Here is a 12,898-nt window from a genome sequence, read left to right as displayed (position 1 = left end):
CCCGAAATCTGTCGTCGACATCCAGTTTGTGGTCTGTAGACGGCCAAGATGGGCGAGAAGGAGCATGATATCTCATCAGCGCGAGAGCCCAGCATCGATGACGGGAAACTCGCCGCTGAGAAGCAGATGCGCGACATTGGCGCCGATCTATACCTTGAAGTACAGCAATACTCAAGAGAAGAGTTGGAAGCAGAGCGCAAGGTTGTACTAAGAAAGATTGATTGGGTCATCATGCCAATGGTATGGCACCCCCTCTCAAACCTGCCCTCACTCAATCTCCCAAAACCAACACGAACTAAACAAAGCATCCTAGATATGCATGACATACATGATCCAGTTCCTCGACAAACTGTCCCTAAATTACGCAAACGCCTACACCCTCACCCCAGACCTCGGTCTCCAAGGCGACCGCTACGGCTGGGTCGCCGCCATCTTCAACTTCGGCTACCTCTTCTGGGCGCTGCCCGCAAACTACCTCATCCAGCGTCTCCCCGTTTCAAAATACACGGGTTCCATGATACTCCTGTGGTCCCTCTTACTCTGCTGCCACGTCGCAGCTAAAAACTACGCTGGCATGCTTGCTCTGCGTTTCCTGCTGGGCATGTTCGAAGCGAGTATCAGTCCCGCAATCATGAACATTGTCAGTATGTTTTACCGGCGCGACGAACAGCCTGTCCGCATGTGCGTATTCCTTGCTTTCAACGGCATGGCGACCATGGTAGGGGCACTGCTAGGCTACGGATTGGGTCACGCCGAGTCCCCGCATATCAAGACGTGGCAGCTCATCTTCCTCGTCATCGGGCTGTTGAATTTCGTCTGGGCGTGGGTGTTTCTCTGGGTTATGCCTGATAGCCCCTCGACGGCGAAATTCCTCTCGCATAAACAGCGCATCGTGGCGATTGATCGGATTGCTGGTAATATGATTGGCGTCAAGACGAAGCAGTTCCAGAAGAGCCAGGCGGTGGAAGCGGTGCTTGATTTCAAGGTTCTCTGCATCAGTCTGATTGGACTCTGTTGTGGAGTGATTAACGGGGGTGTATCGAATTTCTCGTCGAGCCTTATTAGGGGGTTTGGGTTTAGTGGGATTTACGCTACGTTGCTGCAGTTGCCAACGGGTGCGATTGAGTTTGTGGTTGTTCCTCTTTGTGGGCTCGCGGCGGGGTATTTTAGAGATACGAGGTGTCTTATTTTGGCATTGATTTGTTTACCGCCGTTGGCTGGATTGTTGGGGATTCGTCTGACGCCGCTGAGCCAGCGCTGGAGTCTCGTTGGGTGTACGTGGTTGCAGTATATTGTTGGTGCCCCGGTCATCTTGTCGTGGAATCTGCTTACGACAAATATCGCTGGGCATACGAAGCGCAGTACAGCGAACGGGATGTGGTTTGTGTTTTACGCGGCGGGGAATATTGCTGGGGCGAACATCTTCTTTGCGAGGGAGGCGCCGAGGTACTTCTCAGCACTGACGGGGCTTATTGCTTGCTACTGCGGGATGGTGGTTGTGGCGGGTGTGTTGGCTGCGTGGATGGGTTGGGAGAATAAGAGGAGGGATAGGGAGTTCGGTCAGAGTGAAGACGAACAGGCTATCAGGGATGGATTTAGTGATTTGACGGATAAGCAGGCGAAGCACTTTAGATATGCGTTGTAGGAAGATGCGTCATGTCGATGAGCTTTACAAGTAATTAAGTAACTTGTGCTGCTAATCCAGTGGAGATTCGCCGCTAATGCTACTTGCTCATGATTACAAGTCCCACATCATCTAATACTTCCCACTCTCCTTAACCAGCCCATTCTTCTCGTTTTCAGCCTTTGGTTTCAACGCCCACTCAGGCGCCTCATCAATCCCATCCTCCTCCGCCTTATCACCCTCCTCCTTAGTCTTATGCACACTGCTTGGCAAGTGTTCTGCAGGCGCATACACTGTAATCAACTCGAGTGGCTGATCCCCCTTCGTCACAAACTGATGTTGCGTCCCCGCAGGCACGACAACAACATCACCCGCCTTGACCTCCTGATCCTTGCCGTTCACCGTCGCGAGCCCTTTACCGGATGTAAATAGGAGGATTTGGTCGACAGTGTGTACTTCGTCGCCAATCTCGCCGTTGACGGGGACCTCCATGGCGACGATTTGAGAGTAGAGACCTGTGTGGAGGACGGTTCGAAAGTCGCCGAAACTGCGCTTTTCCGACATGAGGCCAGGGAAATGCACCATTTCGTGTTTAGGGGGCGCGTTCTCGCGGTTTCCGACTTTCTTGAAGGCTTCCATTTTGGGAGCTGCGGCGTAGAGTCTTGGGGTGGATGTGGAAAAGGGTTTCGTGATGATAGTGGGTGTTGCAGTTCGCTTTGTCAGTGTGGATAAGCGGAGAAGACGGGATGTGGTATTGAGCATTGAGGAATTGGGTGTAATGTATATGTTCGATGTCAACTTAGATGGGTATTTTATGTTACGTCGTTCGACATCACATCACCCATCGCGTCAGCGCGCGTTAGGTGTGGAGGTCTAGACTCCAGGGTATATATGACGTCACTGTAGCGTTTCTTTTGCGATGTACGGGCACATTGCCTCGTTCGGTGCACTAGTACGTTTAGTAACCTATTGATTGGTTGTCTCCCTTGGATCAAGTCACGGTGCGTGCTGTGAGTGGTGTCGTACCTGATTATGTGATGGTTGTAATCAGAGTGCTAAGTAAGCTGACGGAACATGCACCGCTGTACGCTGCACGTGGTGAAATCTGTGGCTTGTCATGGAAGTCATGTTGAGAGGAGAATAATTGTTTGATTAAAGTTGCAATACTCAGATATATGAGCGGGTTGGGGGTAATACTATTTCCAAGTCTCTTATAACCTAGGACTTTTCGTAGAGCTTCTTGGTGTATGGCTACATCGTACCACTCATATAGCGCTATGAAAGAGGACGATTTGGCCCCTAGGATTCCTCAATGCTGAACGCATTTTCTTTGCAACGGCTCGCCGATGGCAAAGCCCAGCGAGCCTGGTGTGAGGGTGGTTGTTGGTAGCGGGCTCGCCCACCTTTGCTTCGTTCGTGGAGAAGCAGGAGAGTCGCGTTACAGTACTGTGATTGCCGTTCAAAAGGTATCAAATAGATTCGTGCTCACTAGACGCGGTTGCGGCCAGCGACTTCTTCCTTCTCCTCTTCAAGCTCCCGTTCAATTTCTTCCTCTTCGGTAGGCTTAGGGTTCTTGACATCCTTGGCGGGCACATCACCACCACTCATTTGCCATTCCATGAGCTTGTTGAACGCACCCTCTGGGTTTGAGCTGAGTTGCTCATAGGTGCCTTCTTCGGCTACCCTACCTTCGGCATCGATGCAAATGATGCGGTCGGAGCGTTTGATTGTTGATAGACGATGGGCGATGCTGATAGTTGTGTTGTTCTCCTGAAGAAGTTTGTGGAGTGCTTGATTGACGAGAGTTTCAGACTCAGCATCGAGAGCACTTGTTGCTTCGTCGAGGATAAGGATGTCGGGCTTCTTGATTAGTGCTCGTGCGATGGCGATACGTTGCTTCTGGCCTCCCGAGAGTTGGGTACCTCTGGCGCCGGCGTGTGTTTCAAGGCCGTCGGGCTGTATTCATTAGTGAAGATCTTACACCAAATGGGTCATACGTACGAAATCGCTGATGAACTGGCAGTTAGCCTTTCGTGCAGCGGCCACAATCTCAGCACGGGTGGCATTAGGCACACCATATGCGATGTTCTCGGCGATAGTTCCAGAGAAGAGCACGGGCTCCTGACCGACGTAACCAATTTTCCTTCTCAATTGCTTCGCGTTCAAAGTAGTAATGTCCCGGCCATCAATAGTAATAGTTCCGGTGTTGGGAACGTAGAAGCGTAGAAGAAGACTAGCGACCGTAGACTTGCCAGCTCCGCTAGGTGCCACGATAGCCACATTAGTACCCTGTTCAATCTTGAAGCTGAGGTCCTTGAAAATAGTGACTGCCGGCCTGGTAGGGTAACTGAAAGAAACATTTTTGAACTCGATGGGGCCACGCGCTGACTTGACTGGTAAGCCCCTGGTGGGCGATATAGTCGGGTTACGGTCTTGAAGCTCGAAGAGGCGACTAGCAGCTCCAACGCCCTTCATCATTTCACCGTAGAAGCCAGACAGACCAACCATACTGGAACCGGCGTAGACTGTATACATCAAGAACGAGGAGAGTTCACCAATAGAGATGACTCCATTCTTGACCATGTTGCTGCCAACGTAGAGAATGGAGATGATGGTCAAGTTGCCCATCAATCCTGTGCTTCCGTAGAAGGTCGCTGCAACCACAGCCTCCTTCTTTCCCAAAGCGAATATTCTCTTGATTTGTCGGTTGTAGCGTGATGCTTCTTGGACTTCTCCAGCGAAGGCTTGACTTGTCCTAACGTTGCCCAACCGCTCTTCAGCGATCTTCGTCAAAGTTCCAAGGTTCTTCTGGATCTTGCGACTCAGATTCCGCAGTGAACGACCAGAGAAGAAGGCGACGAGAGCGACAGGCGGGGCAATCAAGGCGAGAATACCAGTAAGCTTCAGACTGACGAAACCCATCATGGCGAAACCAGCTGCACCACTGACGAGCGCACGCAGGCCGTCGGACAAGTTTTGCGTGATGCTCTTTCCAACGATGATGGTATCAGAACCGAGACGGGAGATGAGATCTCCCACCCTGTTCGCGTCAAAGAACTCGGCGTTTTGCACAAATGTCTTACGGTAGAGCTGCGATCGCAAGCGAGCCACGATGCGTTCTCCAACGATTCGTAGAATGATGATACGTCCAAAGTTGAATGCAGCGCCGGTTGTCAAGACACCTGCCAGTGCAAAGTAGAAGATAGAGGGAGACATGCCAAAGAGTAAGCCATCAGTGTTTTCGGTCGAAGTTGCAGCGTCCAAGATTTTGCCGATTGAGAAAGGTACGGATAGAGAGATGCCAGATCCGACGAGTAGGAATACGAACGCCCAAGAGAGCACGCCCAGCTCAGGTCGCGCAATCTTGATGAGCCTCCAGATTTCCTTCATGCCACCTGGTGTGCTTCCAGAACCAGATCCATCCTTGCTGAGTTTGGCGCTCAGATTGACCTGCTTGGCCTGCGCCGCCTTTTCAGACTTTGCAAAGCCTTGTTCCTCGTTCTCCGGTTCGCCATCATGCTCCTCTAGATCCACAATGCCTTTTTCTTTAATCTCCTCCCTGTATGACTTGCGCTGTCTCGCAGGCTTGGTGTTGCTTGAAGCTTCCGCTAGTAATCGCGACGTAGTGAACATCCGAGCCGGACTTGGTAAGCCATTGTGACGTGTAGTGCCCGCGGTTGCGAATCGTGATATCGACGATGTGGGGAAGAGACATGCCACGCAGCTTTTCGGCGAAGTTGTGGGTATCGAAGCTTTTGAAGCCGGCTTCGTAGCGAATGATCTCGATATGGCGGGTGTTGTTGTCGTCGAGATGCGCGACTGTATTTGTGAGAAGAGGGCTCCGTTGCCTGGGCCGTGCCAGGCCTTCGCCGAGAAAACCGGCGGGCCGCGCATGGCGTGAGATGGGTAGACTGGATGGCTACCGAACTTGAAGAGCGAATTGGGGCGTTATTGAGGCATTCCACATGGCGATACACAGGCGGACGTGGGAGTGGATGACTTCGGAGATGTCAATCAAAAGTTCGGCGCCGCCCTGATGACGACAGGACCGCCGCGTCGATCGCTTGCGTGCCGCGGCTCGATCTCCGATATTGTCTCTGGAGCAGGGTACACAACTTCAGCCCTTCTTACTTCTAGTACGCGATGACAACGACTAAAGTATCATGAATGTACACACAGACTAATTCTATGGTTTGTTTGTGACTGCGCGACGTCATCGCTGCACGACGTTGGAGCCTCAAGCTCCTACGATGCGGGCACCAACCATCATGCTCCTTGACAACTTTACAACCTTGGATACAGAAGAGATGGAAATATCTGCTTCAATGTCGCCCTCAAAGTAAGAAAATGCAGAGATGATCGAATAAGAACTCGAGTATAGACAGGCCGTATTACAGACCATCTATAGTATGACTGGAAAGAGCAAATGGCAACTGAGTCATCTCCACTCATCGTGAGGCGTTCCATTCACCGCAGGATAATGTATTACGGTCCTTGTCTGACCTTTAAGAAACACTAGCCCCCGCCTGTCGTCTGAAGACTACAATGTCAAGCCCACGCGACTACAGCAGCCATCACCATCATCAGCCATGGCGTCTACCCCCTCTTTAATCCATCTAGATGGCACAACTCTCGAAGGTGGCGGACAACTCCTGCGAGTAGCCCTTGGCCTCTCGTGCCTTACCAGGAAGCCGATACATATCACCAAGATCCGGGGCAAGCGATCTGGCGGCGGGGGACTGAAAGCCCAGCACCTGACTAGTGTCCAGTGGCTAGGCCAAGCAAGCCATGCGTACGTTAACGGTGCAGAGCTCAAGAGCAAGGAGATTACATTCCTTCCAGGCATTGCTCTTCAAAGCAACAGTCTTCTGGGCACCGGAGAGGTGCGGATCCAACAGACAACTCCCGGAAGTGTCAACCTGGTGCTACAAGCCATCCTGCCACACATCCTCTTCTCCGGAGCGAAATCTCCAGTCCGTCTCCGCATAGACGGAGGAACCAATGTCTCCAACTCACCATCGACTGAATATATCGCTCAAGTTCTTATCCCAATGCTCGAGCTAATCGGCATACCACACATCACCATCCATATCCATTCGCGTGGCTGGTCACAAGGCGGTACAAGTATCGGCAGCGTCACATACACCATCACACCCCTGAAAGCCAGACTACCAGGTTTCCAACTAGTCGGAAGGGGAGACATCATCAGCATAACCGCAACAATCATAGCACCCGAAGAGACTGAATGTCAGTTCAGCGAAGAGTTGGACAACATGTACGAGCGACGATTGCACCCCTTTGACAGTAACAGTAACGTCGGTGAATCACGGATAGATACCACCGTCATATTCGAAGATTCGCATCACGACAAACGATACTACCTCCTCCTCGTAGCAATAACATCTACTGGCATGAAACTCGGCCGCGACTGGCTGTACGATCGTGGTTTCAAGTCTGGCCATCTCGAGCGCATCATACCGGCTATCGTTAAGAAAGTCTCTGACGAGTTGTGGGCAGAAATTGAGCATGGCGGATGTGTGGATGAGTATTTGAGAGATCAGTTGGTTGTGTTTCAGGCACTTGCTGAGGGGGAGAGTCATGTGTATGGGGGGAAGAGGAAGGGCAAGCGCGCGGAACCGAGTTTACATGCTAGGACTGCGCAGTGGGTGGCGGGAGAGATACTTGGGGTGGAATTTGATGAGTGGGGTGGATGTGAGGGTTTGGGATATCTGCCAGGCGATCTGAGTGGTGAAGATATGGTGGGAAAAGGTGTAGCGAGAGGTTTGGAGAAGTCGAATCTCTCGTCGTGAGACAGTGCTATGCCACTTTTTCTATGCGATGATCTGTATACCAAGGGAAGGTCTGTATTATCTTATGGTTATTGAGCATGCACCTTCAACCAAGCCAGTATCATGCTGGAAACCGCCATGTTCGGCATGTTCGCTGTACGAAGACGCTCGTCTTCATATAATTCATACTACCTGAGACTACGGCGTATCATGTAGTCTGAAGGTATTTGCTGTGTTTCCTCTTCACATGAGTACCGTATAAACGTAAACATCGTTAGGTCCTTTGATGTTTCGTTGTTAGCGCCTTCTCGTGGCCAAGTCATACTCATACGGTCAAGTCTTCTGTTTGGTCTTGGGTGGGGTCATTTGATTTCCCCTCTCTCTTTTTGCGTCTGGTTTCGTACATTTTCCCTTAGATTCGCTTGCAAGTATCTAGATGGCTGAATCTCCATGCTTTCATCCCAAATTGATTACTGCATGTGATGTGTTCTCATGTGATGAGGAATTTGCAGCACAACAGACTTGGAGCTTGTGCATACATGTGAACAACCTTTGAAGCAATCTCGATACAAGAAAAATGCTTCTACACAAGGTACAAGCAAACACGTAAGCCAACGCTAAAACCTCTTATTTGACGTGGCCTCTCGTTAACCCCAACTTGAGATTCCTCGGGTTGCTAAACGACTTTCGTCCCTCGCCTATGTTACTTAAATAAACTCATGGCAAGCACCCTGCGCTACAAAGCTATCTACCTAATTCCCTAAGATACGCCATCTTATACTGCCATTCCATCGTCCAGGCTTGGGCCGACGGAAACATTCCTGTTAAACTGGATATATTTGCCTTGACTGATTGCTGCGGCGAACCCAATATCGATACATAGTGGGCGAGGTACCACACACGAAAAGGATCTTCTCTTAAGAGTTTATGGAGCATAAACATAAACCACCGACACTGAGAACCGGCTGCTAGTCCTTCACCCCGAAAGTGAGCAAAGATGCTAAGCATAGTGTTATACTAGTACATCCTTGACCCCCGTTTCTGCCCCGGTGATCAATTTGTCCAAGTACTAAGCTTAATGCTACCGAGGTGGTGAGATGTGAGGTGTAGAGAAATGAGGTGAACCGAGGAAATGATGAAGTAAAGGAAAAAATAGCGGCTAGTAGGGTTACGTGAGGTGGGGTAAGAGGTGTGAAGATGGGGTGGTAATCGAGGCAAGTCTAGGGGGCCATGTTTGTGCGCGTGCTGCTCTAGGGGATGTCCAAGATAAATGAAAACAATCAAATCAACCCTCATTGTCACTGTATGCGAACAAGATTTCCCGTTACATTCTTTCCTTTATATCCACAACAGACTCAACAAGACGCTTAATAACGACCTATACTGAGCCTTGGTAATAACACAAAACAGATATCCCAAGCCCCTTTCCCTAGACAAACGCCATGCTCTTGCGCGCACGCCCTTCTAATGTGATGATGATGAATGTCCCAACCCAAAAAAAGCGGCATAAAAGCCATGAGACAGCCCAACCTCAATTGAAGGTGCGCGTGTATCAAATACTTGTTTCCACATATATCATTTCTCAGCGACTCCTTTTTGTTATCGAAACGCCGAGGCGATGTGGTAGTAGCGGTAGAGGTAATAGATGCGGTCGTGAAATGTAGAAGTCGTAACTGTATTTACATGTATGCGGAGGTGGCGTTTTTACCATGTTTCCTGTGTTCGTATCAGTATATGAGATGCAAGCGTAATGCAGAGGTGTACTTACAGCAATGTACTGCCCATCCTCCCTCTTCCTGGCCCAGAACTCCTTGGCCTGTGCTTCGCTCAGACGACCCTTTTGCATGGCCACGTCAATCAGTGACTCTTCGACGCCTTCGCCCATGCCCTTGCTAGAGCCACAGACGAAGATGCGTCCGTCAAGAGCGTTGATGACGAACCAGACAATGTCGGCCTGTACGCGAACCTCGTCCTGAACGTATTTGACTTCGTTGGAGCCTCCAACCTTGACCTTTCGGCTTTGCACAACCTTCTTGATCTCGCGCTCATGATCGCCAAGCTCACCAGAGTACAGCTCGTCAAGCATGGAGTCTCGGACTCCCTGAATAAGCCAGATCTTGTTGGCGCAATTGGCGTTCTTGAGCCTGTTCAGGATGAAGCCTCGGAAAGGAGCCATGCCAACTCCCGCTCCGATGAGCACCATAGGGCCTTCACCACCAAACTGCTTAGACAGCGGGTTGGCCATAAGCCCGCGGAACATGGGGACGCGGAGATCGAGAATGCTGCGGGGATCGACACCTTCGTTCTCTGTTGTGATGAAGGCGTGTGCCAGGCGCTCCATGAAGCCACTGCCTACACCGGTACGTGTGGCACCCGGGGCATGCCAATCAGGTGTCTCGTGGATTGTAACGGCCATCTCGATTAGGCGGCGGGTACCGGGAAGGCCGGGGCGAGCCGACGAGATGTGGGGGTCGTTTGAGAGAGAATAGAACCGAGGCATGAGTTGGGTGAGGACAGAGAGGAGGCGCGGTAGCGGCGGCTTGGACGAAGGGAATGCGCTGAGCATCTGTGAGACGGTGAAGTGAGAGGTAGTACGGAGGTCGCAGAAGGCTGCTTGTCCTTGGGCCGAGCAAAGATATGTTAAGATCTTCTTCTCGTTCGGGGCATCGGCATATTCGGCGAGCACGCGGAGGAGATTCTTGGTTGGCGGGTGCGACTGGATGTCTGCGCACCATGTCAACAGTTCACGTCGGGTTGTGACAAGCTCGCGTGCTTGGTCTTCGCCCCAGATGGTCGGCCATCTTCCAGTCTGGGTCTTGAGTGTGACTGGCTTGTCGCGGACGAACTTGGGGATGCAGAGAAGGTCGAACAGCTCATCGACCATGTCCTGCGAGTTGGGAGGGCAGATGCCGACGGCACCACCGACCTTGAAGTCAACGCCTCCCTCATCAGGGTAGTCGGTAACATCGATGTCGAAGTGAATTGTCCTCTTCTCAGCGCCTGGCTTGGTCAACTCGCGTGCGTGGTATAGCGGTGCCGAGTAGACCTCGTAGGGCGGGTGTGGCTGAACGTATTTGGGCGGCATCTTGTGCACTTGCGAGACGTACTTGGTGTCCTTGGATGGTAGCGGCTCGAAGGACATGTTGACAGGAGGTAACGGAATCGTATCGGTAAGCTCGCTGTCCAGGGCGAGGGGGCCCAGTTGGAGATTGAGGCTCCTAAAGGCATGGTTGTCGGGAACGACGACGGGTATGAAGTTGGGCGACGACGAGTCTGGGGCCAGTGTCTTGAGCAGGCAGCATCCTCCACCGCAGCACTGACTGATGAGCTTGGTGGCCGTCTCTCCCTCACCCAGTATCCGTCTGATGTCGTTGGGGTTGTCTGAGATGAGAGTGGTGGATGCTCGTCGGGGTCGCGATTGCTCTGAGAAATTGACGGCCGAGGTAGGCAGCGCCTGTAGCTTGTCGACGACCTCCTCGACGCCCTGATCGGGTTCAGTCATGGGCGTCGTCGGGGCCTCTGAATCGTCGCTACTGTTGGCCCATAGCGCGGACTCGCCTGACGACTTGGGCGACGTCTGCTCTGGCTGTGCCTGTGCCGGCGATGGCTGTACTGAAAGCTGTGGTATATCTTGTGGCTCAGCGGGAATTGGATCGTCGGGGTGTGAGGTCGACGTGTGTGGTATGGGATTGTGCATTGTCGCTGTCGTGGTTGCCATGTGCCTGCGTGGTGGTGGAGTGAGGTGAAGAAGCGTCGTGCGTGCTGACGCGACAAAGGGGACTGCTAGCGCGAACCATGATTAGCAAGAGCTGACTTGGTATTGCTATGGGGTGTTGAAGGTATCAAGAAGTCGCGATGCGGGTGTTCATCTCCCAAATTGCTTGTTGAGCCGCGGAGGACGGAGGTGTGCGACAACAGAGCATGTGGGGGGTTGTGGTTATCTGATGCTTTGTGATGCACCGAATTTGTTATCAGATCGTGGCATAACTCACCTCGACTGGCTGACAAACAAACACGACCGAGTGGCAGCCGCTTGCTAATTCCCAAGACTGGTGACACGATGGATCGCGACTGTGTATAGATTGGTATTAGGCGTATTCTAACTGTGGCAGAGGGTATGGGCATGAGGAGAGGACTGGTGGTGACGAACAAATGTTCCACTGAGCCCGGACGCTTTTCCCATTGCCGATCCACGACGCCTTCAAGGCTGAGATGAGCATTCCGAATGCCCACTTCTGCCGAATGACGCTTGTCGATGCCCGATCGCCGAGGCCGCTCGTCTTCGCACCTGTTTTGTCCTACTTTATCCGACAAAGATTCCTCGATTGGAGTATCTTCCGCGTATCTTGGCTGCGCCCACGCATCAGCCCAACTTCCTGATCATGCTACTCATACAACTCAACATATTATACCACCAGCCCTTGATCGCTGTTACTACGAGCTGAAGCCCAGACCTTCTCAGCACATAATCGGCTAATCTCTGTAACATGCCACTGTCACGCCGGTCCTCGGTCTCTCGGCGGTTATCGCATCTGATAACCAGACTTCGGTTCAGGGCCCGACCCCGCCAGCTACCAATCGTGACTCTGGCCGCTTCTCCTTTCTGAAAAGACTAACTCTACAATATTTCCCCTCATCTTGATTGCATCGAGCACATTCGCCAAAATGTCGCGGTTCAATATTGCAGCGCTATTACGTCGATGCAACGCCACCGGCTTTCACGGGAGAACTTGCCCCATCAAGACCTCACTCCACTGCATGTAAGGATATGCCTGGCAAGCACCAACTCAAAAAACGTTCCTCAACATGTCACACTACGCCACGACGAGGCTGACATGCCACCATTACCTCCCCGAACATGTACAGGGTCCGCGTTATTGTCGTGTTCCGCCGTCGTGGAAGAGCGTTGAGCACGTTATGTTAGCGGCCCCACAACAAGTCCATGGTCTGTGTCACAGCTACCACGACCCTGAATCCGGACATTATTCCATTCGCCACTATAATGTGGAGGTTGTGAAATCACTCAGAAAGCCTGTTACCACTTATGGTAATTGTGACTAACTCTCACTGCAATATGACGGAAGAACATACACCACTTCACACTTCTAGCACACTGAGTAGGCGACGGGTGCCACCAGATGTCCCTTCTAGTACAAGCTCAGTCCAATCACAACGCCAGTTGCATGGAAGACTTTCACGGAATCACGGTTTGCAGGATTTCTGCCTGCGCTGTTCACGTACTGATTGGATCAAGCTGTTTATGGTTTGATTCAGCTGGCCACCCGTTTCACGGTCGCGTTTAGCGAATTGACGACAACCTGCTGTGACTAGCACTCGAACTATCTATTGGAAAATGATAATTCTTAGTCGTACCGACTTCTTCCTTAGTTCACTACACCTTGCCAGCCCTGAACTATCTAACTTACCTAAGTATCTCGAACAACAATGTTTAGGCAAGTGTACAGAAATACGGAAGCTGGGGTCT

The 12,898-nt window shown here is 51.6% G+C and overlaps 5 protein-coding genes across 5 annotated transcripts; 2 read left to right on the top strand and 3 right to left on the bottom strand.

Moving 5' to 3' along the window:
• Positions 1 to 48: 48 nt before the first annotated feature.
• Positions 49 to 1,125, top strand: ALTATR162_LOCUS11610 (uncharacterized protein; the record flags this gene model as incomplete). The annotated part of the gene is made up of 3 exons (XM_043319252.1): positions 49 to 240; positions 314 to 1,016; positions 1,106 to 1,125. 3 exons carry the CDS (start codon positions 49 to 51, stop codon positions 1,123 to 1,125), a joined length of 915 nt encoding a protein of 304 aa, XP_043175187.1.
• A 631-nt stretch (positions 1,126 to 1,756) lies between these two features.
• ALTATR162_LOCUS11609 (uncharacterized protein) lies at positions 1,757 to 2,263 on the bottom strand (the record flags this gene model as incomplete). The annotated part of the gene is made up of 1 exon (XM_043319251.1): positions 1,757 to 2,263. The coding sequence occupies one exon, from the start codon at positions 2,261 to 2,263 to the stop codon at positions 1,757 to 1,759; it is 507 nt and encodes a 168-aa protein (XP_043175186.1).
• Positions 2,264 to 3,112: 849 nt separating this feature from the next.
• On the bottom strand, positions 3,113 to 5,518 carry ALTATR162_LOCUS11608 (uncharacterized protein; the record flags this gene model as incomplete). The annotated part of the gene is made up of 2 exons (XM_043319250.1): positions 3,113 to 3,580; positions 3,626 to 5,518. The coding sequence occupies 2 exons, from the start codon at positions 5,516 to 5,518 to the stop codon at positions 3,113 to 3,115; spliced, it is 2,361 nt and encodes a 786-aa protein (XP_043175185.1).
• A 695-nt stretch (positions 5,519 to 6,213) lies between these two features.
• On the top strand, positions 6,214 to 7,434 carry ALTATR162_LOCUS11607 (uncharacterized protein; the record flags this gene model as incomplete). The annotated part of the gene is made up of 1 exon (XM_043319249.1): positions 6,214 to 7,434. One exon carries the CDS (start codon positions 6,214 to 6,216, stop codon positions 7,432 to 7,434), a length of 1,221 nt encoding a protein of 406 aa, XP_043175184.1.
• A 1,683-nt stretch (positions 7,435 to 9,117) lies between these two features.
• Positions 9,118 to 11,110, bottom strand: ALTATR162_LOCUS11606 (uncharacterized protein; the record flags this gene model as incomplete). Its single annotated transcript, XM_043319248.1, has 2 exons — positions 9,118 to 9,129; positions 9,182 to 11,110. 2 exons carry the CDS (start codon positions 11,108 to 11,110, stop codon positions 9,118 to 9,120), a joined length of 1,941 nt encoding a protein of 646 aa, XP_043175183.1.
• Positions 11,111 to 12,898: the final 1,788 nt, after the last annotated feature.

Source organism: Alternaria atra (genome assembly GCF_907166805.1).
Source record: "Alternaria atra isolate CS162 genome assembly, contig: 35, whole genome shotgun sequence".
NCBI classification, from domain to species: domain Eukaryota; kingdom Fungi; phylum Ascomycota; class Dothideomycetes; order Pleosporales; family Pleosporaceae; genus Alternaria; species Alternaria atra.
Note: the sequence above shows the minus strand (reverse complement) of the source record. Positions and strands in the feature narration are given on the sequence as shown.